The 27895-nt window shown below is 44.6% G+C and overlaps 3 protein-coding genes across 4 annotated transcripts; 2 read left to right on the top strand and 1 right to left on the bottom strand.

Moving 5' to 3' along the window:
- Positions 1–411: 411 nt before the first annotated feature.
- On the bottom strand, positions 412–11374 carry LOC108153680. Of its 2 annotated transcripts, none has more exons than XM_017283796.2 (4): positions 11268–11374; positions 9414–9606; positions 6139–6320; positions 412–647 (listed from the first exon to the last, which is right to left on the bottom strand). In XM_017283796.2, exons 2-4 carry the CDS (start codon positions 9598–9600, stop codon positions 444–446), a joined length of 573 nt encoding a protein of 190 aa, XP_017139285.1. In that variant the 5' UTR covers positions 9601–9606; positions 11268–11374; the 3' UTR covers positions 412–443. The 2 variants fall into 2 exon arrangements, with proteins under 2 accessions (XP_017139285.1, XP_033243791.1); XM_033387900.1 differs by having other exon boundaries at positions 9414–9601; positions 11268–11358.
- Positions 11375–14038: 2664 nt separating this feature from the next.
- On the top strand, positions 14039–15383 carry LOC117186709. The gene is made up of 4 exons (XM_033387821.1): positions 14039–14311; positions 14604–14710; positions 14819–14925; positions 14983–15383. Exons 1-4 carry the CDS (start codon positions 14215–14217, stop codon positions 15029–15031), a joined length of 360 nt encoding a protein of 119 aa, XP_033243712.1. The 5' UTR covers positions 14039–14214; the 3' UTR covers positions 15032–15383.
- Positions 15384–16881: 1498 nt separating this feature from the next.
- LOC108152752 (nuclear transcription factor Y subunit beta) lies at positions 16882–26776 on the top strand. Its single transcript, XM_017282310.2, has 2 exons — positions 16882–18209; positions 21381–26776. The coding sequence occupies exon 2, from the start codon at positions 21404–21406 to the stop codon at positions 23954–23956; it is 2553 nt and encodes an 850-aa protein (XP_017137799.1). The 5' UTR covers positions 16882–18209; positions 21381–21403; the 3' UTR covers positions 23957–26776.
- The last annotated feature ends 1119 nt before the right edge of the window (positions 26777–27895 follow it).

The raw sequence follows: 27895 nt of genomic DNA, 5'->3' as shown, positions 1-27895 counted from the left end.
CAATGCCCTGCTGTAAGATATATGTATGTGCACCTAAATGATCCAAAAATCCATGAATATTTAACCCCGTTCTGATAGCTGCTTCAGATTTGAATATTCCGAATTTTAAGCTCAAACTAAATATAGAAACCTGGACAATTCTAGTGAAAATCAAAATCACAAGCCGTTTAGTTGGCCAGCAGACAGAATAGAGTATAAAGCACCAAGCGTAAATGCAGTTGGCAGCATCCGCTTTCGATTATAGCCCCCACACACATCTGGCCAACAGCAGTTGGACGGCCGGACGTCGTGGTCCGCCGCAAGAGCAACGGCTTTTAATGGTCTCATTGCGGACAATGCCGGAACTGCCTGGCAATCGATGGCCGTGTCGTTTGTTTGTGTGTGTCCCAGAAATTTATGATTTCCTTTCGATTGTTTTTCAGCGCATTTATTAAGAGCTCAACTCAAAAAGGACAGCAGGCGGTGATGATTTGGCTCACTTGATAGCACTGTCCATCGGCGGAGCAGATCACTTGGGTGGGACTTCCCTTTCCGCCCCTGGCCTGGGCCATGTTCCAGCTGCGGTACACATCCGTGGCACTCAGACCGTAGCTATCCGTCAGCCAGTGCTGCAGGTCCCCTGGAAAAGTCTTGTATACCGGCACATTCTGCAATCACAAAGGGGTAGGATTATTATGAGATACGTACATATGTATACTATGTATATCTGTGCAAGTTATAGCCCCCTTCTACCGCCCCTTCTTCTCTCTTCTGGCCATGACATTGTCAAGGAAACCTCACATCCCGATCCCCCTCTCTTTCTTAATTTTAAAGCGCACGGAAATTAATTTCCGGTGCAACTCTGCGTATGAGCGATGCGAAGCGATATATACTGGCAATTACAAGTGCAAAATGGAATTAATAAGAGAACCAGAGCAGAGAGAAAGGGTCAGAGAAAGGGGAAAGCGAGCGGGTTAGCATTGCTACGAGTAAAATGAACAAGCGGCGATAAAAATGTGCAAGTTTGTCAACTAATTAAAAAGGGAAGCTGCCAACAAGGCGACAGGTGCCGACAGAGCGACGGGGGGTAGGGCGGACATTGGCAGCTTAATTGAAAACTGCAGTAAACAACGGCAAAGCCAACGGTTCAGCCATGCTATACATTTGTAGATGGAAGAGGGTTCATTTGGGAATATCTGTTTATAGTATACCTGCGAGTCTCCAAGGGTATTCGGGTATTCCTTGACAATCATAGCGAAGTTCCACTTCGAAAAAGCTCACACGAAAACTATTTTCCGCAGGAAACAATAGAAAAGCGGGTAAAATGTTGGATGTTAGCTACTCAAACTTTTAAATCTTCCCTCGCTGTATGGCCTGAGTTGACTGCCCGGGGGAGGACCATGGCCCTGTCCACGGACTGAGAGTGTTGCATTTCCGTTAACGTCAGAGCTAAGGCGGAAGGTAAACTAAAGTTTCCTTTTGCCAAAACACAACCAAAATCAGTGGCATGGTGGCAACGGAAAGGGGAAGTAGCACTCGCTCCGATGAGGCAGTCTATAAATTTACCTAGCCAAAATATGTTTTCCCCTGGAAACCTGCTTATTAAATTTGAACAGAAAATGGAATTTCACACTGCAGTGTGGAAAATAAACACAAACATTCGTGGCCACGGTGACCGGGTGACCAGGTAACCAGGTAACAAGGCTACCGGGCTGCCAGTAGATGGCTAATTAAATTTACCAATTAAACAGACAAACACTTGTTCTTGAGAGGGACAAGCACAAAAGACCCAGACAGAGACACAGACACACAGACAAGCGGAGACTGAAGGATAGAGAGTCCTTCAGGCAAGAGCCAGACAACGTTGAGTATTGCTTTTGATTTGGTTAATTTTGCAGACTGCAGGCTTCAGTCAACGTTGTTCAGGAACAGTGGCAGAACCTAATTGAAAGAACCGTGAATTCTTTGAGATTACTCTGGGGATAATAATAACAATAATAGTAGAAGTACCATGGTTCTGGAAAACTCTACTGCCTCACAATGACTGCCTTCATCGCTCATCTCTCATACAGGTAGGTCGAGAATCATCTCCTATGAAGTCCCATCCGTCCTATTTCTCTACTTTCATTGCTTATATTTGTATATTGCAAATCAACATCAAAGGTAATTAAAAATACATAAAAAAGTACACAGAAAAACACATCGCTGCTGCTCATATGTGGGGGTGGCCAGGAGGGCCCCTGAGGGTGTGGCAGCATCATTAAGTGCCGTGTCGACTTAATTATGAAAACTGTCATCGAAATGCTGAGAGTCGTTGAAAAATGTCGCTGTGAAAAATGTGCGATAATTATTGCCACAATTTATCTCAAGTCAACGCGACTGAGAAAAAAACAAGATGAAGGGAGAACCGAAGGATTAGATACCCTTGCAGATCCTTCGTTCTCTAAGATATAGTTATCTGATGTTGATGAAACTTGAAGCATCAATTTTTAATAAAATTTTAGTTTCAAAAAGGTTTTTTTCTCGGTGTTGCAAACATCTGATAAAAGTCGTTATACCCGCTAAAGGTAAATTATAAAACCGAGTCTAAAATAACATAATTATTTATGAAACAGTAGGATGGAAGTAGGAGGGAGGCGACACGAGGAGAACGTGATATGCGAAAGAGGAAGCAATAAAAAGTAGAAAAAGTGATAAATATGCGGCAGCCAGAGGCACTTTTTCGGCTCTCCCTCTCTCTCTCTCTCCCAAAGCTTCTTATGCGTAATCACGGAAGCTAAAGCACTGAAGGAAGATGGTGGAGAGCCGAAGAAGAAGAATATGAAAGAGCGGAAGTCCTTTGTTGCTGTTGTTGTTGTTTGTCCGTGTTTAAAGCACGTGCATAAATAAGCAGCAAATTATTGAACGTAAAAGTTGCCAAATCAGCAACGAGGAGAGGCGACCTGAAGGGAAGCGCATAAAGGCGCATCTGAAAAATCCTGCTCCTCTGCCCCTGCTCCCCCCTCCGGCAATCTGCTCCCGCTGGCCCTGCCTCAAGGCCCATGCCAAACAAAACACTTTTCAATTAAGCAACTTGTCAGCCTGGATCGGCCAATGCCAGTGGCAAGGCGTCCTTGACTAAGGCGAGCCGCATCACGCCCACCCGGATACCCAAGAGGCAAAAGGTTTAACACGAGCTTCAGCACACACACACACACACACACCCAGAAAAGCACAAACACACAAATGCAGACACAGATGCTTAAAGGGGAGAATACTATGACAAAGTACAATAAACGGCGAAAATTGGTAGACCTGCGAATACCCTGTAGCAAACGAAATGAAGGAATTGAAGCGAAAAGGATAACTTGATGGAGAACGAAAAAATATCAGAGGATGAAGCATAAAACCGAAGACACTTTAAAAAGAATGGCTGTGTACCAAAGTGTGCTGTAAAAACAAATATATATCTCTTTTGTCTTTACAAAAAACGCTATTCTCAATACCGAAAAAGTTAAATTTTTTTGTTTCCACAAAATGTAAAAACCATATACTCTCGTGCTATAGTAATGTTCAAGTTTTAATGTGCTTGTTGTAGAATATTTAGAAGCAAATTGATATTTTTATATTTAAAGAAAAGTAAATCTAAATAAGGGTGTGTCTTTTATTCTCTACGCGAAACATTCAGAATCTTTTCAAACTAAATAAAACCAAGCAACTTACTTATAAATATGATACAAAATAATATGATTTTGGACAGCTTTTTAACCCTCTTCTGCGCCCAATTCCAAGCCCCCAGCTTTATTCATAACTCGGGCTTAACCGAATCCTCATCCCATCCCGCCTTTCCACACACTCCAGAATCAATTAACTTTCACTATGTTAACCCGCTCGCTGTCACAAAGCCGCCGCTCAGCCAAGGCACAGTACATGACGGGGCCTCCAGGGTATGGCCCAAAAAATGTGAAAAGGACGAAAGAAATGCCTGGCATACTTTTCGGCACAAGCATATTTACGTTGCATGTACGAGTGCGAGTATTTGCTGCTAACGAGCCGAAGAATTATGACTCCATTAGGATAGAAAAGCGCGGGGGTAGGTGCAGGAGGTGGGGACGATGGAGGGCAGGCTTAGAGGGTCCTTCGCCTCCGTCATAGTTAGCCTTAAAGTTGTTGTTTTTTTCCCGGCTGCGCTGCTATTCCTTAGCTATGGAGGCTAAGGAAGTGACGCCATTTTGTGCAGATTACGCTTTGATGAACTCCCTGGAAATGGTCGAGGGGGGCAGACGCAGAAGGACCTGTGGCAGAAGGAAGAGGTGGAGCTGGGTCTCTCGTACAGCAGGCGCAGACATCGGCGTAATGACAACGTCAACAAGACACCAAGAGATTGAATTTACAGAACAAACAATTTTCATTTGCAGTTGAATTAAGCAAAGTAATCCCAAGTGGACATTTTTCTCCCAGCTTTTCTCCTGCCAGCGGAGCTCAGAGTACAGCTTCGGAGTGCGGTGAATGCAGTGGGATGGATGGTATGGGAAAGGAAAGGAAAGCGTGAGCCTCGGTTGAGATGGTGCACGATGGTAACTGCCTAATGAACAGCGGTTTTCCACTGCTCGAAAAGCCAAGCCAACGAAATCCCACGGCAACTCTCTTGGATTTGTCAAAATATTAAACTTAAAGCTTGAAGACTTTGGTTTTAAGGATAAAGAAATACTTGAATCCTCAAAGCTTTAGCGGGGCATAGGAGATGATGATTTCTTTTTAGATGAGCCGTTTTATCAAATTTGGTAGTCCTGAATTAACTTATTTAAGGCTCTGAAGAATCAACATCAGTAAAAAATCCACAAAAGGAGTATACGTTGTACAAACGTTAGAACAAGTTTAAGAATAAGATACTGTATCACTGCCAGAAGGTTGTCCCTTGTCAATATGAAATACATATTTGAATGCTTAACAAGGACCAAGAAAAGCGCTTTCGACTAAGAACCAAAAAGCAGACGGTCAGACGCGCTCTCTCCTGTATCACTCCCTATGTACCAGTCCCCCTATCTATCTGTGTCGTTTGTTTTGCATAAAATTTGCATTTTTTTGTGCGAGAGACAATCTACAAAATTGAAAGCAGATGTCTCTAAGCAGGACAAGCCACAAGCAGAAGCAGCAGCAGCAGCACCCAGAACCAGCAACATTGCAAAATGCAATGCATAAAAAGGCAGAGACCAGAGGTGGAGGAGCAGCCATCGAATCTCAAGAACAATTCCCCCTTTGGGGCGACACAAACGAATACTATTTAAATTTGTCTAAAAAAAAAAAAACCTAAACCTAAAATATTTTTTGGAAATAAAGTGGAACACCCAGGATGGTGCCTGGCCAGAGACGATGGACGATTCGGAATCTATTTATGCGGGCGATAATTAGAAACTTTCTAGGCAGCCGATAAGCCGAAATCACAAAAGAGAATTGTTCCGGCCCCTAAATTGGTTTTGCATTGTGCAAAGTGTCATATCTTGGCCCTGGATGATGTGATTATGATTGGAAGTTCCATCGATTTATGGCAAAAGGCAACTGAATGAAGATTTTCGTAATAAAATCTCCCCAGAAAGTAATACGTTCGATACATCAAGTGGCCGAAGAGCCTATACAATCGGAAGGAGGTAGAAATAGATGCCTCACAATCAATGATTTATTTTGCACCACAAATTGAATTGTAATAGTCTGGCATATCCTTTATTTTGGATAAATACACAAAAATTTGAATGATGAACCAAGACTCGAGGCCTAATCGGTTATCAAACCCGTGTTCGAAGGCTTTTTCAGGCACTGATAAATCTTCAGCGACTGCCTGATTGTTTTCAATCTTGCGACAGAGACGTGGCGTGCCTCTTGGCTGTAAATGAAATCCTGTGGCACTGAAGCGTGACCACGAAGAGGTCACGTGCCCGGAAAGAGACGCCTCCATGACTCGACTCGACTCGACTCGACTCTCCACTCCCCTCTATGCCAGACAGGCTCTGACAGATATCCGGGGCAAAGTTAAAAAATAAAAATGGTTGTAGTAGAAGCAGAATAAGAATCCAGAAGTTAAGCAGCAGCAGCAACAACAGGAGCAGGAGGAGGAGGAGGAGCGTGATTTATGTTTGCAGGAGTTATCTGGCTTACCGATTTCGGGAACGGGAAGCTCTTTACCTGATACTCATTTGCCATTGCGGCCAGCCAGTGGGGATCCGTGACCGTGTTCCACTCCTGATACACATCCTCTTGGTGCTCCTCCTCCACAGCCACTTCCACTTCCTGTATCGTCTGGGGTTCCAGGCCCGCGGCTGAATTTATGGCCAAGGCTAATTGGTAAAGCAAAAAACTGACGCGTCCTGCAATCAGAAGAAAGTGCGGTAGTAATACTGGCCGGTTTTCAAGTGTCTGGCTGAGCAAGAAATTTAATTTTAAAACACTCCAATCCTTGGCATCCAGTCCCAGACCCATTCCCCGTCCCCATCTCAGTCTCAGTCCAAACCAATCCCAAAGTACCCGACTATCTGAAGCCTCGTTCAGACCTTGTTTTCTTCTCAGACTGTGCGCCGAGCATTTTGTTTGAGTTCAACAGCTACTTACTGTCAGTTAAGAGTGCAATTCCCACAGAAAACAAGCAGAGAGGCGAAACGGGAGGGAATCGGTGGGTAAGCCAAAGGAAAGTGGGTGCGCAACGAAGTAAAAAACAAAAACGAAAGGAAATTTGATCCGCTCTGCAGGTGATTGGCAAATGCGCACATGAATCTTTGATAAGCGCCTGGAATCGCAGTCATTAGACATCTTTTGATGGACAGACACACACACAAAAGGCTCGAAAGGAACTCGAATCACACTGGCGGCAAGCAGCTGGCAATCAATCGAACATTTAGAAGAACATTCTCTCGGTCCAATCATCAGATGAAATCAAATTGCTTGGCAATCAGGAAAAAAGGCAAGTACTGTTGATTGACAAAACCCCAAAGGGTCTAAGAAGGGTTTTTTGTTGTTTTTTTGCAGTCAGGCAAATGCCATTAGGCAAAGCGAATGGCTTTCTAATTTCCGCAGTTGAATGGGGACTGAAATAGTGTAATTTTCCGAAAGGGATTACCCAAGGGATTGCTTTTGGAATAGGAAGAGAAAATTACTCCAACTTATAATCATTATTTTCACACCGTCAATCAATCAACTCAATCTATAACTTATTTGCAGCTTTTCTAGTACATCAAATTGATTTCAAAATCATTTTCTTCTTTCATCTGCCCTAGGCTTTTTGCCAGGGAACTTATTTAATTAACTTATGTGCGATTTATGGCTCCTGTCACTTGAAACTCATTTCCAACTGCAGTTCAGATTTTGCTTTGCAGCGAAGTTTTCCTCTTCCTTTTCGTTTTTCCGGCTTTGAGCTGTCGCTAAGAGCTGCTGGTCTGCAGAGCAGCCCCTCCCATCAGCCATCAGCGTCCACCGCTCTCGACGTCAGAGGAGCGCGTAACGCATACGCCGCGTTGACGTTAATCATACGCCATGTTTAACGCACCGCAAAAAGTTTCCACTGCATCTCTCGGCAATAAATCACACATTTTAAAGTTGAAAGTTTCCGGAATAACAAAAAAACAACAAAAAAACACACACAGAGAAACAAGAAAGAAAAAAACTGAGCGCAAAATTAATGCCACAGCTGACCCAAAATGTCAGACGGCCAAATGGAAAGCGGAAAATGAGAAAACGAAAGCGGAAAAGCCCCAAACAAAGTGAGAGGAACTTTTTTTATAAAAACGAAAGTCGCCGATGATGCAGTGCCCTGCTGCTGCTGTTGTTGAGTTAGTGTCAGTCGCTTGTCGTCGTCGCTGGTTGTTTACGAGTATTGTACCCTAGCAGGGGGTACTACAATCTAGATCAGATCTTGGTAACACAAAGAAGAAGTGGGAGCAGAGTATACCCCCGGCGTAAGCCTGTTTTTTGCCTAAGATTGTGAGAGAGGCTGATAATAGAAGAGACCAAAATAGGGATAGAAATCTATCATTTCCATAGAAGCAATCGATCAGCAAGGGTATACAAAGATACCGACCCCAAAGATAGTCTATATTTATATTTTTTGTTTGTTTTTTCTCTGTTGCTTTTTTTTCTATCTGATGTCGCTCTGTCTCTTTATGTGGGCCAAGTTGAATTGCAGCTGTGGGCAGGGGGAGAGGGGATTGTGTTTGCCCAGCCTCATCACGTGACCACTAGAAATTTGCATTTTAATGGCTTTCCCCGGCATTTGGCACTACTTATCCTCGATTGTCCTCTAGGGGAAGAGGTCGTAGAGGCGACTGGTGTCATGGGGTGAGGCAGGAGAAAGGAGAAAGGAGACAGGAGACAGACAATGTGGCAACAATATGTGTTAAGTGTTGTTGTCGTCAAGGCTTAATGATGCCAAGAATAAACTTGCCGCGAAAGAAAGCAACAACATTCGCCAAGTGTGTGTTGGTGTGTGTTGACAACAGCAGCAGCTGCAGCAACAACAGCAATGGTGCAACATAGGGCACGCATCGGCAAGCAAACAAACAACGACAACAACAACGACCAGCAGCGACAACGCGTGACAAATGACACGAGTGACATCAAAATGGTGCCCCTTGCAGCGCCTTGCTGAAACGGAAATGGTTGCACGGCGGCCCAAGATTTGCAGGAGATGGAGGAGGGGGAGTATGGGAACTGGAACAGGCAGCGGCCCTTGTCAGCGGCAGCAAGCGGAAGCAACAGAAACAGCAGCAACAACGGAAAAACAAGCAGAAATAAGAAACTAGAAGAAGAAGTCGGATAATAGTGTCACACAAAACGCGCGACCAGCAATAAAATTACAGTCTTCACCGGCCATAAGAAACAATGCAGTAAAATATAGTAGATACGAAACAGGAGTGCAATCACCGGCGAGATTCCTGAATAGACACAAAAGGTGTTCATATTTTTCTCCTCACATCCTCGGATCTTTTGGGGTATTGCTCCCAAGCAGTGTCTACTGTTTGCCAGCATTCATGCTCGCTCGGTTGAGTGCCTACGCTGCTGTTGCTGCTGTTGCTGCTGCTGCACTTCACTGCCTGCCTGCTCCCACAGTGAACCCTGAACCTCTTCCCCGCAATCAGCTTAGTGTCGAGCTGTTCTCCTTCCGCGCTTTTCACTTCTCTCGTTCTCGTCCGCGAGCATGAGCAAGCGCGAGTGACACTTGAGTTATTTTGGGGCTCTCAGCGGAATAGAATGGAACAGAAAAAAGAGCGCTCAGATTGAGAACTGGCACAACTAAATGTGGCTGGGGACCGAAATACCAATTAAGAATGCGTTGACATTCCAACCGCACTGACATCCTCGCCTCGCCGCGCCACCTGACCTGCCACTGGAGACCACAGTGCGTATGCGTGATAATTGGAGCATCAGGACTGGAGTGGAATGGAGTCTGAGAGGCTGTAGAGGATGCTTACCTGATGCGGGCACAGCAGCCAAAACTTCCTGGCCTGGCATTAGTCCCAGAACCGGCTGCTCCTGGGGCAACAGCCACCGCGGCATGTCTCCTGTTGCGCCTCCCCGTGGTAAGGAAGCCAGCAATGAAATGGCTATTAAGAGATGCAGCTGCCGCCTCAGCCGCGAGCTATGCCTGTTGTCTGCCATTCTACCCTAGAACGAAGGAGTATTAAAAAATGTACTCTTAGCCGAGACGGCTTTAAGTTATTAAGTTATTAATACAATGAAGGAGCTTCTTGGGCCCCGGCCCCAGCCTCGGCCCCGGGCCCGGCCCGGTCATTGTAATCCGGCGCCGGGGGTCGATGCATTTGTCTGGCATAGTAGAAGAAACAAGAAGGCAGATTCACGGCTGTTGGCCTTCGGTTGGCTTTCATTCCGTCAATTTTTTTGATAGACAGGCCAAAGACGGGCTGGCAGAAACAAAAACGCTTTTGAAGTGCTCCAAAAGATCTTTAGATACTCTTTCAAGGGCTAATTTAACACTTAAGAGATCGTTCATAACTGGTTAGGCAACAGAAATATAAACAAATTAGCGAGACATTCATGATTTCATTTCGTTTAAGTCTTAAAGCCGATTGAATGTTAATTGATTGATGCTAATCTTGTTTTTTCTGCCGCTTACTACAGGTTTAATACCCTCAGTCAGAACTGTTTGAAATGTTTTCCAAATTCAAGAGTTTAAATTCTTTTCGACATTTCAAATGACGACATTAAATGACCCCAATTGGCTAAGGACACACTGTGGTAGAGTAAAGCCCTATGCCCAGCCTCCATATCTGCCCCCGCACTCTGTTCTGACAGGCAGCATAGATTGCCTGCCACTCTTCACGCTGCGCTGTTGTTGCAAGTATCTCGTTGTTCCTGTCTTTGTGGAGCTTATTAACGCTCCAGTGGGTTCAACTCTTCGCCGATGAATTCTATTTTTCCCGCTCGGCCGACAGCCGACACCCAACATTAGACAGCCGCACAATGGACAAATCCCAGCCATCAGGACATCAGCAGCGCCGCCATTGTGGCATGCCTTCAATGGAGCAATTTGAATGGCGAAGATTTATGAGGCGCCCCCGGCTAAGGGATGCCAGCTGTGCGGCAGGCGTTTAACTCTTCAAGACATCAAGAATATGAGGGAATTTCTGATAGCTCAGAGCAAGAGCATCAATTAACACCGCGTATGTACATATTGATGGAATTTTGGATGTGGACTCTTTAAAACTATCATCGAACAAATTCGATTTCCCCTCCCCCCTATCCAAGCAATTAATTGCAGATAATTCTTGTGCCTTTTCTTCTACCTCTTACTGTCATTAAAATTTGCTGTTTTTCTCATTGCATCATTGCTCCTTCTCCTTCTCTTTCGTTTTTGCAGCCTTTACTGTTGATTTAAGCCTGACGGACGCTCTATCTCTTTCTCTCTCCCACCACTCTCTTTGCTTAATAACTGTTCTGGGTTGTTGTTGTTGCTGCTGGGAGAGTATCATTAATATTTTTGCATTGCATTCTGCTTTCTGCTCCGTGCGCTGAGTCAAGTACTGGTTAAACGAGGCAGCATCTGCCTGGCCTCGCTTGCCTCGCTTGCAGCCTGCGTGTGTATGTGATACGCATACAAATATCCAATACCAGAAATGTGAGTACCTCGTTTAGAAAGTACTTAACAGTCTCACGCCTCCCCGGCTCACCCGCTCACCCCCTCTCGTTGCTCTTTCACTCTTGCTGTTTGCTCATAAAATTAAATTTCACAGCTGGTTATCTTTTTATTACACCCACACACACACACACACACACACACACAGGATCGGAACTGGTATGGTATGTACCTCCAATCGGTCGTTAGTTTTAATTGTTACTGCTCCCGAAAAATGCAAACGCTCGACTGAACGCACTGCCACACACAAAATAGCCAATACATGAGGAAAAGGCTGAAAGAAGAGGAACTAAGACTGAAGAAGACACAAAGAGAAAGAAGTCGACAAAAGGAAGGAGGAAAAAACAGTGAACTGTGATTGAAATTTTTGAGAAATCAATGCCCGAACATTACCATTTAATGTCAAGTGGCGGGGTGGTGATTGCGATGGGGGTCCGTGCGGGAACAATATCAAATGATAACGAAACGGGCCGAAACGATGATAATACGAGTACTACATATATATTGACTGTGCCGCAGGCCAGCGCAAAGGGCAGGGAACGAAAGAGGGAGTCGAAGTCGGAGAGATAAAGTAGTCGAAAATTAATATGCGTTAAATGGACAGAAAGCACTCGGCTAATTAAATGGCGTGGACGGGGGAGTGGCTGGTGGTGGATTTCTGATTGAAATGGAAGCGAAAATATAACTTTTGATAATTGGTTTAGCGGTAGGACATGTTGCTACATTGAAAATTGAAACTTGGTTTCGGCTAAAATTATGCATTTGATGAGTTTACTGAATGGTGGAAAAAGGGAAATGGTGGCTTAATTGGTTCATTGGGGAATGAAAATTAAAATGAAAACAATTTCTAACCAATCTGTATCTTTTCTTTTTCTTTGCAAAGCATTTGAAATCACCCATAGAGAGGCTCAATAAAATGAATTTCATTGAATTATATATTGAAACTGCCTCAAAACGAGTAATTTCGCCATACAATCAAATAAACTAGATGCCACCCCCCGGCACCCAACCAACCAGCCAACAAGCCCAAGCCCCGCTCCAATTCATTTCAATAATTGAGCGTTTTTTCGACAGTCCTTTGGGTGAGTCCTTGCATGGGGGAGGGGCGAGGATGGGTGGGGGAACATAGACCGCTCTATTAGTTATGACATTCATTTGACAGTTTGATGAATGAATTACGTACACAAAACGCACAAATATTTATGAAAGTAAATGGCAATGGAAATGGAACAAATGCTGAAAGAAGGAAAGAAGCACGAAAGTGCGTGGGGTGGTAGGGTGGTGTGGTGTGAGGGGCGGGAAACACAGAAGTGGGCAAGAAAACATGCAAAAGTGGCCAAAGAAAGGAACAAGAGAGTGGGGAAACAGTTCGAAGAGATTTCCATCTCTTGCACACATTTTACCTTGCAATTTCCACTTCTTGTACTTCTCCTCCTCCTTCTTGTTCTTGTTCTTGTTCTTCTGGTTCTCATTGCCTTATTTCCTTGTCGGCCTGGCCCTTAAATTTGTGGGGTGGCCCCGAGGCCCGAGGCCGCCAATTTGCTTCCAATTCCTGACTCAAGTGTCTGGGAAAACGAAAAATTTTCGCCACTCACAGATAGAGGAAGGGCAGGGAGGGGCAAAGCAGAGATTCGTATCGGGGAAAACAATTTTAAATGGCGCACACAAAATGCCGGAAACCAGACACAAAATGTTAGCGGAAAAGGAAACAGACGCTCCCACACGCACCCACACAGTGGCAGGCGGCCCTCAGGCAGAGGGACAGAGACGGCGACAGCCGGGCTATTTGAATGTATTTGCAGATGCAATTTAAATGCCACAAAAACCCAACGATATTTTCCAAGTTTCATTTCCACTGCTAATGGCAATATCAAATTTTATCTGCCTTGATGAGATTTTATACTAATTCAGATGACTTATAGGAATCATATAGACAGCATTTAGATTTCGAGAATTGCGAGCGATTGTGAGGCAAAAGTTTCGTAATTCAATATTCGGAGATTTACTTCGGTTCGATTACTGGTAAAGATTGGAAAAAAAGAATCCTCGTTTTTGAAATTAATTGAGATTTTGAAGCGGAACGTAAAAGGATCCTCCTGAAAAACTGGGGCCGCTAATGTATCATTTTTATACCCGGCACTCGAAGAGTATAGTGGAATTGTGTAACACCCAGAAGGAAGCAAAATTTCGGCCTGTCTCCCTGTAATTTATAGAGACATGCAAGCCAGGATTCTTATGTCTCTATTCAAAAAAGTTAGTACACACAAAGTTCACCAGAAAATTCTCAGTTAATATCGATGAAAATTTTCTTTCCGTTTTCATCAATCAAAGCAAAATTTATTATGTTACATCCGACCTGCATTCGAAAGAATCATTTGTGCTGTTCTCAGGAGCGAACGACTCTATGTAAGTAGACGATCCTCTGTGGATGATTCTTCATAGCTCTCCTGAACTGACAACCACATCCCTTGCTTAACCGCCAGTTGGTTGAAATAGTTTTTTAATGGAACAACTCGATGGATGCAATCGACCTGTCGCATTGCCCTTTCAGCCTAGTTTTCTAAACGCCGTGCAATCGTTTACCTTCGAGAAGAGCCCGAAGCATCCTTCATGGATCGAACTGTGAGTATCTTTGGATTATCCAGAAAACTTGCGAATATTACTCTCCAATAATCCATTAAAGTGCAAAGGTCAAGAAGAACCTTTGTAACGATGTCATAGAGCAGACCCTCAGTTGGAGCGGGAGCTTCAACGATTATGCCTGTGACAATGCTTTCGCCGGACCAATGCCTCAGAAGATGGTCCTTGTGGATCCCATCACATGCTAGAGGCAATCCGGTGGTGAATCGATTATGAATGGGAGAAGATCGGCAATAATTAAAAGAGTAGGAAAAACTCTATGGAAAGGAAAAGATCTGCACGGAACAGCCACCAACGGTAAGTGCTCCAGGAAGTGCTGTGCCGTTTGTAGATTAACAACAGCGAAGGTCTTGCCACCGACGCGGGCAGGCCAGCTGTGGGAGTTGTGTCTCCACCCAGAGGCCCCCGATATCAACAGATGACTGTGACTGAACTTAAAGAACGGCGCACAAATAGGTTTGGTCGTGTGCTCTCTTGCTATGCTCGGGTCTAGCTCGCCGGATGGTCGGGGTTCTTCCTCACCTAATTGTACTATCGCACTCCACTACATTTATATAGTGCACTTTATGGAAAACTGTAAGTGATTATACAAAACAAAGTACACTGAAATGCTGATGGCGCCGACACGCCTAATGAAAAGCCCTACTGAATCTTTCTATTTGGAGGGAAGCTAGATGTTGATTGTCCCTCTCTTCTGTACCCACCCTACCATGACAATGAGTTCGAGTTCTTGCATTGTCCCTTGATCCTGATTATATAAGGCAAGACTTCAACTTCAATAGGCAGCTTAGGACAACTTCCCTGCAACAATGGTTATGTTAACACGTGCACGGCACTAACATGAGAACATACCTTCTTTTGCTTCCAGCTTATATATGTGGAAATATGTCTATATGGTTCCGAATAGCACTATATATGTGTGTGTACAATGTGTATGTTGGCTCGCACTTGGGAATTAAGGATCTTTCCGTTTCGGTAAAGTTTTCTTTACTCTCACAATTATTGCGAATCTCCTCCCGTAATCGATTCGCAACTGGATGGCCTCCAACATGGTGATAGGACTCACACGGTCCTTCTTCTCAGGCATTTGTCTGGAGAGGCGATGTCAAAGGCATATTCGTTCTGCGCTACGACATCTTTACAACAGTTCACCTTGACCGTGGCATCGAAGAACACTGCATTCAGATTCGGTGAGTTTTTATTATGAAGTATCAATAAACATGTATGTAACCAACTGCCACAGATAGAAGCCGATTCGAATGCGAATGTCAATGCATTCGAGTCAAATTTCGTTAATGACAGCATCCGCATGACCGATTATTCGAGCACACCGGATCCGAAGCCATAGCCATTCACTACTGAGGGAGCAGCAGCAGCAGCTGCCGTGCGGTTTCCGTTTGGCATGATGCCTGCCCCAGGATGACAGCTACGACACCGCACACAGATCCGGATAGGGATACAGATGCGGATAAGCGATTTGGCCTTTGTCGCGTTGGAATTGCAGCACTTTTCTAATGAACAACGGATACGGGCACGGGAGAGATGACAGGGATGCGGCAGATTGCTAAGGCTTACAAATCAAATGTATTCTCTCTCTGCCTGGAAATAATCATTGACTTTCATACGTATTTATGTGTAATAAAACGTTTTTCTACATAATTAGTTAAAACTACTTCAAATTATTCCCTGTATATCCAGTACCCACCAATCTCCAAGACAGTGAAGCCCCCTCGCAAGACGGGTTCGGAACGCCTTTCGCGATTATCGCAGATTTCTACAGATGCCTGCGGATTGGATCTGCCTTATAGCACCTGGAGTTGGGGCTGTGAATTCTTTGGGCGTAGTTTGTCCATCCGTTAGCTGCATGAAGTCCAAATCCTCTTTTCCTGGAAAGTCCGTCAGTACGGTGATGCCTATTTTATTGTTCGAAATTGGCTATACTTTTACTCGACCCGGGTACCCTTGTCGTAGCCCATACGGCGGCGGCCTCCTTGGAAAATAATTTTCAAATAAAACGGTTTTGACATTGCAATAATTCTGCTACATGGCAACTACACAGGAAATGGAGACACCTGACGGCGAAAACCTGCACTCAGCGACACCTGTCGTAACACGCGTGAAGCAGCCGCGCTTGGATGCCATGGTACATGCCTTATAGGTACGGACAACTCAACGACCGGTATATCGGTATTTAATGGTATGTTTCACCAATCGATTAAATTTGAATCAATGAAAGATCATAGGGTATATTAACTTCCATAAGCAGGTAATTTTTTTCATATCTGCGGTCTCATATCGTGCTTCCCTGCACCATTTATTCCATTGGATTGCATCCATATCCTTGTCACTCGTTCCCATTCCCTAACAATCGCTCTTCGGCGCTTATCTCCAGTATTTCTAGATATCGGGATATATATATACAGAAAAGAATTAGTATGCATCAGTAGGTCCAAGAGTATCAATCCGTAATAATCACATAACGTGATAACGTTTCAAAGCAGCTTGAAAACAGAATTTTGATATATTATATTGGAAATAGGGTATACAGATGCCCATACCGCCGGTTGAAAAGCAACAAGTGTTCGTTTTTACATAAATATGTAGTTCATGTGTTGCTAGTGTGTAGACAAATTGTAATGTTTCAACCATTTTTTCTTAAACCATTTTTTATAAACTATCCAATGAAAGGCGGTACTTAAAATTAGCCAATCTTGTAGAAAATTGATTTATCAATCGTATAAAACATGTTTTTCCAGGGCTGAAAGTCCTAGATAGTTTGAAATTTTAAACCGAATATCAAAATCGAGAAATATGATATCCAATCATGCAAGGAGAACAATTAACCCATTGTCGCCCAATGGCTATTAAAATACACTTCACGAAAATTCGGATACTTGAACAACTTTAGCGCACTTCAGAGGACAGATTTCGTTTTCTTTTTATTAAAAAATAAAGAGAGAGCATGGTTATACAAAAAGATTATACAAACAGAATCATTTTCCGCTGTTTAACACAAGCTGTTCGCCTGTTTAAATAGAGGGGGGTCAAGTGGGCCAAGTTCCTTTTTCATCAGTATTTTTACCGTATGAGACGGTATATTTTGGGATATTTATGAGCCGCAGACGATATATGTTATCGATACGTCCCTGTCTGAATTCAGTGTTGGTTAAAGGCAGCAGAAGAAAAGATACGAAAAAGTAAGGAAAAAACAAAACAAAAGTGCAATAAATAGTAAAAAATACAACGCGCAATAGCGGGCTAGGTGTTAGGCATAATATAACCCACAATCGCAAAGGCCAGTAAGAGGCCTCAAAAGCAGAACGAAAAAGGCAGCGAAAAAGATACGAAGATGAGCGAAGAAGAAGAGAAACAGCAGCAGCAGCAGCAGTCGTGAGCAATAATAATTTTTGTTCTGTGCGCGAGAGTGCAACGAAAATATAACAAAATACACAAAAATAAAGCAAAAATTCAGGAAAAGTAAAAGAGAAGCAGCATAATAAAAGATTGCTGAAAAGTGCGCCTTGGCCCACTCTTTCCCCTTACACACACATCCCCACATCTTCTGCACCCAAAAAAAGTGTGTGCCTGTGTGTGTGTGTGTCTCTCTCTGTGTGCGTGTGTTTGTGTGTGAAAAACAAAAGCCAAATCGGACCAGAGGCAGACCCCCTAAGAATAACTGTATATCAAGGAAATGCAATATAAAAGGGGAACGCGACGCCGTCGCTGACGCCTGCTGCTGCGCCGTGCTGTAATCCCCCTGCCCACTCCCCTCAAATTGTGCAAAGGGGCAAGGGGTCAAAAGGCAACAAATGAAATACAAAAAAAGAGGTCAAAGGCGCAACACAAAAAAAAAGTTTTTGGCGGCGTGCGGTAACCAAAAGAATATACAAAAAAGTGCCAAAAGCAGCTGAGAGAGAGCGCAAAAACAAAAAAAGAACACAAACGTCGCAGTTTTTCTGTAAAAAACAATAAACGTGAGCCCCGCGCGTGTGTTTGTGCAAGCGAGCAAACAACAAAAAGAAGAAATACTTAAAGACTCCAATTAGAAGTCGATTTTTTTTTATCACATAACAACAAAAACAACCGAAAATCAAAGCTGGTTTTAGTCCAATCAAAATATAACGTTTAAACAAGAGCCAATACGAATTCTAAACGGATTCCAACAAGCAACACAAAAACGCGGCAAAGTAACAAAACGAGAAAAATACGCAAAAAAAAAAGAGTTAGGCAAAAGCAACAACGATAAAAGCAGCAGAAGCTGCGCGCCAAAAATATTAAATTCTTTTAAATAAGATTTAATCAAGAAAAGGCTGCAGCAACAAAAACATCTCAAGTCCAATTGGAGTTGACTGGACGAGAGACGAGAGAGAGAGAGAGAGAGTGAGTGAGAGAGCCGACTCCAAATACCGACACACAAAGAGAGAGTCGCTCTTGTCCAAGGAAATTTTTGTTGTCTTAGCCGCGCGCTTTGCATGTAAGTACCGTACAACTACCCTTACCACCCACATACAACCACCCCACACCCATCCCACGAGTTCGTTTTGTTTTTGCCGCCTCTTTTTTCTGTGTATTTTGCTGTGCCATTCCGCCGTTGGGCAAATAACGGTTTCTGTTGCGTTTGCGCCGCGCGATAAATTCAATTATTCAAAAATTCCACGGAGCGCGGCTGATAAGCAAATCAATTCCCAATCCCAAAGGAGCAAAAGAAAAAGAGAGAAGAGCGGAAGAGCGAAAGAGAGGGATATAAATAGAGTTCAGTGGAACACAGAGCGAGGGAGAAGGAAGGACGGTGATCTTTGCGGAGCCCAAGAGGGGATAGAGAGAGATATAAATAGAGTTCCATTAAACACAGAGTAAAAGAGAGGACTTCAAAGTAGAACGTGAGCAAGAGAAATGGCAGATCTAAAGAGAGTGGGACAGAAATATTGCACATACATATAAGCGACAGAGACGGAGCATAGGAAGTGCGAGCGGGAAAGCATGCGATCTCTGAAGAAAACAGAGTGACGGAGAGGGACATATGGACACAGAACGGAGTACGAACTAAATAAATATTATCGTCCTGCTGTTTATTAAATGTCATTATCGATTCGTGGGAATATTTCTCCTCCTCCCCCCTCCCCACCCGTCTCTCTGATAGCCCACCCAAAACCCCCACCGTGCAACGTGCCGCCGCGTGCCGCCCATTGTCCGGGGGCCTGGTCCGTGCTCGGCCTTTTTATGGCCACAATTGATGTCGTCCCGCCTTCCCTTCCGAGAGTGTGATCTGAATAGCAATTCCCTGCCGGCCGTCCAGACTCTGTCAATGCCTTTAGGCCGAAATTGGCTCTGCACTTCCGATATCTGCGGCGATTAGTCATCGAGATTTGGGGCTACAGATTCACAATGGGACCTTATTTGATTGTGAAAAGCGAAAGCCTTTTTGGGATCCATGTACATGTACATACCATAGAACAAAAGAGGAGAGAAACCCCTCCGCAATGGCATCTTTTTGTTTTGCATCTGCTGTTTGCATATCCAGGCGGCTTCCAGCTCTGGCAATCGTTGCCCTCGATATCTCTCGATATCGATATCTACGATTTGACCCTCTGGATGGGCAACATTAGAACACTCTGTAGATGAAGCGTGTGTTATTGGATGGCACAACATCCCCAACCCTAAAATAGTGCGTCATCATTTAGCTGGAATTAACAAGTCCGCTCATATATTTCCCAACAACAACCCAACCAAAAACAACTTAGTCATTTCTTAACCGAAAGCGTGTTAAGTCAGAGTCAAGTTTCCCTAGAAACTCTAGAATGAATTAATTATTGAACTAAAAAGTGGGACACTGCCTATTGGCAAGGTAATGAGGGAAACATTCTTTATAGACGGGGGAATTTCTTGGTGGGCAATCCTTTAGCTTGGCTTTGGGAAATTTCTAGTTACTGTTACCCCCTCCTAATCGATAAACACAATTACTCCTCTGTGTGCTGTCAAATAATGAGCTATGGGGGGAATGTGTGTGTGAAAGGTGTGGGAATTAAGTCACCAACGGACAGGGTATTTCCTTTCCATACAATGGGGTGGGTGGTATCTCATTTGCTTAAAAGAATGTTAGATTTGTCATCGTTTTGTACAAACTTTGAGGCTCCGAAGATCTACGTACATGTGTGTACATGTGTCTATTGCCAAACCCTAGATAAGGACAGAACCCATCAACATCATGACGGGGCATGTGCACGGCTACTACTGGGTCGGGTCTCTTCCTATAGCTGGTATGTCTTGTTAAAGATAAAGATAAAGACCGATTTCGGGCGTGTTAGATTGCCAGCCCGCCTGTTGTTTTGTTCCGCTCGCGCGATCTGTTCAGCGCTTTTTTCCAACCTTTTGTGAGAGCTGCTCCCCCCACTCTCCCCCCCCCCCCACCTGATGATTATGATGATCATCATCTGCTTTTTTTCGTTTTTTTTCTTTCTTTTTTTTGTTGAAAAAGTTGTCACAAAAAAGTTGCTTGCTGGAACTGGTTTGTGGCCAGGTCTGAGACTGGGACTTGGCCCTAACTCGGATCATATTTGGAGCATAATCTCCCCGTAGTCGAACAAGCGGGAGAGCGTGGCTAAAAGTGGTTTTGAAATGCCCTTCAAACAAAAATGGAGAAAAACCTCAACTTTGCACTGCCGCGGAACCGGAATAAATTAATGCAGCAAAAAAAAAAAAAAAAAAGAAAAAAAAAGATTATTTCGTTTGCTACGCAATTCGCGACATTTGCATAATGCAGCTGCAGGTGGGGCACCGCTAGCTCTCTCTCTCTCCCTTCCCCTTTGGAGACTCACTCAAGTTGGAGACCCTCAGTCTCCCAAGAGCCGTTGTTCCAAAGAACTATAAAAACTTGTTGTTTACTTTGCTCGTCGGCAACGTTTTCCCGCCCTTTTTCAACACTCACACACAGAGAGAGAGAGAGAGAGAGAGAGAGAGGCATGCATACTCAAGACTCGTTATGCAATGGCATTGAAAGGAGAAAGAGAACGCATGCTAGATGACAGAAAGAGCGACGCGGCGGCAGGGTCGTCGGAGACCGGGTACCGAGTAAACCGGGTAAACGGTAAACATGCGAATCTGAATCCAAAACCAAATTCGAATGCGAATTCGACTGCAAAATTCGAGTCCCATTGTTTCCTTTCCCGTTAGCTGTGGCGTGTGTGTGCCCGTATCAGTATCTGTATCTGCGTTATCAGCAAAATTGTTCCACTCACAAATTGATAAAATATATGGTAGAAAAAAGAAGAGAAGACCCAAATGCAAAACATTTCCATGCCCTTCTCCAACAGATAAAGGGAGATGGCACGGAGATACGGGATTGGGGTGCTATGAGATGAATAAAATATAGATCAGATTAAACCAGATATTGTTGGTATACTTTTACAGTAAAAGGCCTAGGAATCCAGTCGGTAGGGTAGATATAGCATCTCCCATAGCGTTGCTAGGAAGGACTATTCTACTTTTGGGTCATTTATTAATCCCAAACTCATACATGATTATTTGTCCATCCTTCAAGCGAATTCAAAGCGAACACTCAGACCCAAAGATAAACCCAATTGCCGTGTAATAAATCCTAACTCTATAATAGATTTTCCCCACAATTAAAGAGATTCTCTTCACACAGACACCGGGACACACACCAGGACAATGGCCAATCCTCGCAAATTCAGCGAAAAGATTGCCCTGCAGAAGCAGAAGCAGGCCGAGGGCACGGCAGAGTTCGAGCGGATCATGAAGGAGGTGTACGCCACGAAGCGGGACGAGGCGCCGGCCACACAAAAGATACTGGATTGCCTGGGTGGGGGTCAGGAGGTAAGCCATTCCTCGCCAGGAGCGGGAAACGGCACGGGTGGAGGGGGGGGAGGCAGTGGTTCCGGCAGTGGGGCCAGCGGCGGGGGAGCATCGCCAGATGGCATTGCCGGAGGAGGATCACCGACAGCCTATCGTGAGTCGCGGGGACGCAGCGTGGGCGTGGGACCCATGAGGAGACCCTCGGAACGGAAGCAGGATCGCTCGCCCTACGGCAGCAGCAGCACCACGCCACAGACGATGGACAATGGCCAGCCAAATCCACACCTGCTCGGTCCCCCCACGTCGGACAGTCTGTGGCGCCGCTCCAGCTCGGACTCGGCGCTCCACCAGAGCCTCAACATGGCCGTGGCCGCCGAGGCGGGGGGCTTCGGCACGGACATGAACGCGCTGCACGCCAACTACCTGCAGCAGTCGCCGCTCCACCAGCAACAGCAGCAGCAACAGACAGTCCACCAACGATCTCACTCGCCGCACCACCACATAGGCCGCAGCTTCAGTCCGCAGGCGCAGCGGAGAAAGCCGCCCACGCTGCAGCCCCACCAGCTGCAGCTGCAACAACAGCATCAGCAGCTTCTGCAGCAGCACCAGATGCACCAACAGCTGCAGTTGCAGCACCAGCAGCAGCAACAGCACCAACATCTGCAACATCAACAGCAGCAGCAGCAACATACCACGCCATACAACGCCAAATTTTCCAACTCACTGTTTCGTCCGCTCCAGGATCAGGCCAACTACGCCAACACCGGCTCCCTGCCCGATCTCACCGCGCTACAGAACTATGCTCCCCAGCAACAGCACCAGCAGCAGCAGCAGCAGCAACAGCCGCCGCAGCAACAACAGCAGCAGCAACTGCAACAAACCCTATCGCCTGTCATGTCACCGCACAATCACAGACGCGACCGGGATCAGTCGCCCAGTCCGTTTAGTCCAGCAGGAGGAGGAGCAGGAGGTCCTGGCTCGCCCTACCATCAGCAGCAACACTCGCCCACATCCGCCAATGCGACGGGAACTGGAACGGGAACAAACACCACGACGCAGCAGCCCTCCACATCGCCTCATCTGTCATTCACGAACCTGGCCACCAATCAGGCGGCAGCGGCTAGCGGCACGTTCAGTCCGCTGCCCACCCTGGGGCCGCACAACAGCTCTGCGTCCTCGGCCAACCTCACCGACTACCGCCAACCACCGAATCCGCCTAGTCCACGCTCCTCGCCGGGTCTTCTGAGCAGCGTATCCGCCACGGATCTGCACTCGAGCGCCCCGGCCAGCCCCATCCGCCAGCAGCAGCAGCAGCCATCGCCGTCGCAGTCGCAGCAGCAGCAGCAGCAGTCCCAACAGCAGCAACAGCCGCAGCAGCAGTTCGATGCCTCCTACAACAGTCTGAATACCTCGTTTCACAATCAGTTTGAGATCTTCTCGCTGGGCGACAGCAACTCGTCGCCGGAACAGCAGGGATTCGCCAACAATTTTGTGCCCCTGGACTTTGATGACCTGAGTGGCGGCGGTCCCGGCGGCAGTAGTGGCAATGGAGGAGGTGGTCTGACCAACGGCTCCAATGGTCCCTATCACAACAAGGAGCTGCTAGACTTTAACGAGTTGAGCGGCAGTCCCGAGGGTGGGGCGAACAACAACAACCTGAGGAGGCTGAACAACAACCTGAACAACAATGGGCACAGCAATGGCGTGGGATCGCCGCACAATGGCAGCACAAACCTAAATGGAGCCGCCAACAACAATAGCAGTAGCACCGCTGGCGGTGGATCGAACGGCGGCGGTGAGCCTCTGACCATTGTCGCCTCGCCAATACCCTCGCCATTAGGATGCCCCAGCTCGCCGCTGCCTATACCCATGTCGGGACAGTCTTCGCCGCAGCATCAGCAGCACCACCATCATCATCATCAGCAGCAGCAGCAGCAACAGCAACAACATCAGCAACACCACCACCAGCAACAACAACAACAACACCAGCAGCAGCAATTGTCGCTCTCGTTGCACCACTCGCCACATCACTCGCCGATGCACTCGCCGCATCACACAAACTCGCCGCTTTCAAGCAGCTCGCCAGTTAGTAATAACGCCTGCAACTCCAATGTACTAATGATGAACCAACAGCATCAACAGCAACAGCAGCAGCAACAACACCACCAGCCACAGCAGCAGCAGCATCACCACCATCATCACCATCAGACCAACGCGACTGCGAATATACCGGCGATCATATTCAGCGATTACTCCTCAAATGCGGACTTTTCGCGCGAGATCTTTGACTCGCTGGACCTGGATCTCGGCCAGATGGATGTGGCCGGCCTGCAGATGCTGTCCGACCAGAATCCCATAATGATTGCCGATCCCAATATCGAGGATAGCTTCCGGCGCGACCTCAACTGATACTATGAGGAGGCTGTTGCGGCCATCGAGAGCGGAGTGCTGCTGGAGGACACCTTCGAGGCGCTGCTGGACTCCGTACCGGTGTCTGCTGTCCTTCCGCCCACTAGCAGCAGCAGCAGCAGTGCGGAGGCAGCAGCAACAGCCGCGGATAGGGATAAGAAGGAGCTGGAGCTGGAGGCGGTGGAGCTGCTCGTACCTGGGGTGATGGATGATCTGGTTGACTCCAGCGACCTGGACGAGGAGGTGCGAAATTTCTTCCTCTAGGTATATCGCCATGTTTATCGTTATTGTTCTCGTTATCGTTATCGTCATCGTCCGTGCTTTTGTAGTTAGATCTTAAACAACAAATCGTTAACCCCCTAAGTGTACTTGAGTGTCTTTTTACACCAATCCCCCCCTCCCAAACAACAACAACGCACCCCTTAAAGGAAGAAGAGAGAAAATGTTAAATCAATTTTACAGCGAGTCTCAGATTTTACTTAACTACGCACATAAGATCACTCTTTAAAAACTCTACTTAAACTCTCATTTCTGTATATACCTAAAAATATCTTTAAAAAAAAAAAAGGAAAAGATATAAAAAGAAAACGAAAAAAAACACACAAAAACAAAAAACCGACTAAGGATTGAAACCAAAAAGTGTCTTAGACCAACGACCAAAATTATATTCTCTATACAAGAAGGAAAGATGAAACCGGGAAGCGGAGCGGAAACGGAAACGTAAACGTAAATGGAACTAAGCAACAATTCCTGTACATTATCCAACTATTCTAGCTATGCAGATATCAAATCTATACCTTTTGCCAGTTTATATTTGTATTCTGTTCACGATCCAGCAACACAACCTACATATATACACCTATTATATAGAAGTGTAAAGTAAAACCTTATCCAATAATCCCAATGTGCCGTCGAAGCAATTACTAGTATTTAAGACCGCATAAACGATACCCCGATCCGATACCGATCCAATCCAGTGCTGTAAAGTTTATATTTAACGCCCAGCCCTCCTCCAATCGCCAAGCACTGTTCGAATACAACACGATTTAATACATTCGAGATCCTTTCTTCATAAACGCAGTATCACAAAACAAATAAACGAGTATATAACAAACAGACATATACATATAGCTAAATAAATAAATAAATACATATATATATATATACAGATATATATAGTGAATAGACCCGGCAGGAAGCTATAGCGGTCCTCAGGCACAAGTGCAGCTCACAATTGGAACAACCGGTTCCAATCAGTGTCCTGCTACGACAAATTTTACGAAGCAAGAATCAAAATATGTAACGAACTCAAAACTAGAAAAAGGAAAAAACAGAAACCATTTTTACTACCTACCAATCTTTAACCTGAATAAACAAAATAAATAGATAGATATTAAAGATATTTCCAAAACGTTTCTCAACACTTACAACAAAGTCTACCAATACTGTGTTTATACGAAGCCGATTTCATGAACCATTTTACGCAATTTAGGGGCTTACGTGTGAGCTGTTGACGTCAAGATACGCATGTTATTGAAAGACGACAATATGCACACGAACGGTTCGGTGACACGTGTCTCGCGTTATGCTGCTGCGCCTTTCGGCTGGTTGGTTGGTCGGGCGGTGAACTTCGTTCTGCCAGGGATCCCGGATGGATGGGATGGTCGTATTTGAACCTAGCCTAACAAAACTATAAGTAAACATTTTATGAATTAATGAACAATAGACACAAGACTCGGGATAGGCCCTTTTATTTATTACTAGGCCTCTAGGAGGAAACTCTACAGAACAGATCCAGAAGCTGCAGAGAGTAGCAAAACCTCATAAAATCGTCTTTCATTTGATTCAGGGACTCGTGAAATGCCTCGTATAAGCATTGTATAAAATTTGTTAGTTTTATTCAATTCAATACCTAAGGGAAAATTTAATGTCCTGCAAGAAACAATAAGGAGAGTGGAATAGTTAGGATATACAGCGATCCGAAGCCCCATATAATAGACATTGTTTATAGATAATACAAGCTCCTCGTCCCCCCCACCCCGAACACCCCAAGACCCCTCATTGCTAATCTACTTAATAAATGTAACAAAAACAAAAAAAGAAGCCACACAAAACTAAAAAAAACTTCTAAAGTGCAAAAAGGAAATGTTTTATCTGATTCGAGTACCAGAACTTATACATACATACATACATATATATATATATATATATATGCATGTATCTAAAGATAATCTAATTGTTAATATTAGTAACCGCGATGTTTTTTTGCAAGATTTCCCCCTTTTTTATTATTGATGTAAAACCCTAGTTATAAACTAAACTTAAATGCGAGGAAAAAGCAAAATCTTTACAGGCGAAAACACACAAGAAAAAAATTTACAAAAAAAAACAATGATGAAGAGACGAAATATATAATTATAAATGTAATTTATGTGGGCAACGCGCAAAAATATGAAATATACACAAAAACAAAACAAACAAAAAAAAGAAATATAAATCTTTTGTCCTTGCTGTTTTGTGTTAAACGAAAAACATACTTATAAATAAAAAAAAAATGCAACAAAAAACTTAAAGAAATATAATAATAATAATAACTATAATGGTTAAGAAAGTGAAATTCTAATTATAAATTATACTATTATTATACAAATATGAACTAAGTAATTGTGTATGTAATATATGATTACACTTATGAAATAACGTCGATAAAAATCAACTACAGCAACAAACAAGAAACCAGAGGAGAATCAGCCATAAGATTATATTCAATGTAATAACACAGTTATTTGTTTCAAATAAATCTTAAATTTGATTTTAAAGTCCAAGAAACCATCATGTTTTATTTCAAACTGCATGGAAGGAACCTTTGGACCTACGTATGTGCCTATGTACGTACAATAGCGGAACCACCTTTGGAACCATTGAAATCCATCCTGTAGGATGTAGCCTAAAAATAGCAATCCAAAAGGATGTGGGATTCGCCGAAAGCACCAGCTCGAAGTTCGAGCTCGATTCGGGAGCGAGCTGCGGGAGCGCTATTCTCTTCGGTAAGTGACATTTACGTGGGACGCATGCCATGGCATGCATTATTCAGTGTGCGAATAATTGCACGTAAAATTATGTAAATTTATAGAAAAAATAATAATCAAGCACATTTATTAATTGCTCGCTGGCTCTGGCTCGGGCTCACACTCTCTCACACACACACAGCACTCTACACTACACTCTCTGGAGGCGCTGCTTACCCACACTGGGATACTGGGACATGTACGAGTAGTGTAGTGTAGTTAGTGTCTTTGTTAATAAGCGCGGCGCAGTTTGTGTTTTGTGTGTGCTGTGCTAAATTTCGTAGTCAAAGTTCAATGCGGGAAATTGAATAACTGCCACGGGCCGGAGATACTCCTCTTGAAACATACCCCTATGGCCCCTTACCCACATACCCATGCAGATGAGCGCGAACGACGGTTGGCAACGACCTTTAGAAAATCCTATTAAATGCTACCATTTTTACTATACAGATGTACATATTAACTTCACATAATTCTGTCCAATTCGCAGAAAATCAGACTTGTCGTTTCACTGCCATTGGAATCTTAAGCTGCGAGCCATGGTTTCTCTAATTCTTCAGGTCCATTGTTTGAACATGTGCGACGGTGCGAGAGAGACGGAAGAGACTCTGCCAAAAGCGTCGCAGATTAAAGAATAAATAAAATAAATAATAATATGCTGAAGACGTCAGTATTTGGTTAATAAATAATACAAGCAGATATCGTAATTCCAAAATCAAGTTTTCGATATTTACAGCCGCAAAACCAATTAACAAGAGAGAGGGAGAGGGACAGCGAGAGTGAGTTCGATCCCCTGGGAGAGCGCGCGTGGGGGGAGCTCTCTCTCTCTCTCTCTCCGCATAAACTCTGACAGCAACAGGCTGCTAACGGT

Source organism: Drosophila miranda, chromosome XR (genome assembly GCF_003369915.1).
Source record: "Drosophila miranda strain MSH22 chromosome XR, D.miranda_PacBio2.1, whole genome shotgun sequence".
Taxonomy (NCBI): Eukaryota; Metazoa; Arthropoda; class Insecta; order Diptera; family Drosophilidae; genus Drosophila; species Drosophila miranda.
Note: the sequence above shows the minus strand (reverse complement) of the source record. Positions and strands in the feature narration are given on the sequence as shown.

Bases quoted from the DNA above. Each gene is read 5' to 3' on its own strand.
- LOC117186709 (XM_033387821.1), top strand. From the start codon at position 14,215: ATGCTCGGGTCTAGCTCGCCGGATGGTCGGGGTTCTTCCTCACCTAAT. The intron at 14,312-14,603 runs GTAAGTGATTAT...TTTTGCTTCCAG, and splicing joins AGTGCACTTTATGGAAAACT to CTTATATATGTGGAAATATG. The intron at 14,711-14,818 runs GTAAAGTTTTCT...CCTTCTTCTCAG, and splicing joins TTAAGGATCTTTCCGTTTCG to GCATTTGTCTGGAGAGGCGA.
- LOC108152752 (XM_017282310.2), top strand. From the start codon at position 21,404: ATGGCCAATCCTCGCAAATTCAGCGAAAAGATTGCCCTGCAGAAGCAG.
- LOC108153680 (XM_017283796.2), bottom strand. From the start codon at position 9,600: ATGGCAGACAACAGGCATAGCTCGCGGCTGAGGCGGCAGCTGCATCTC. The intron at 6,321-9,413 runs GTAAGCATCCTC...TTCTGATTGCAG, and splicing joins GGCTGCTGTGCCCGCATCAG to GACGCGTCAGTTTTTTGCTT. The intron at 648-6,138 runs GTAAAGAGCTTC...TTGTGATTGCAG, and splicing joins CAATGGCAAATGAGTATCAG to AATGTGCCGGTATACAAGAC.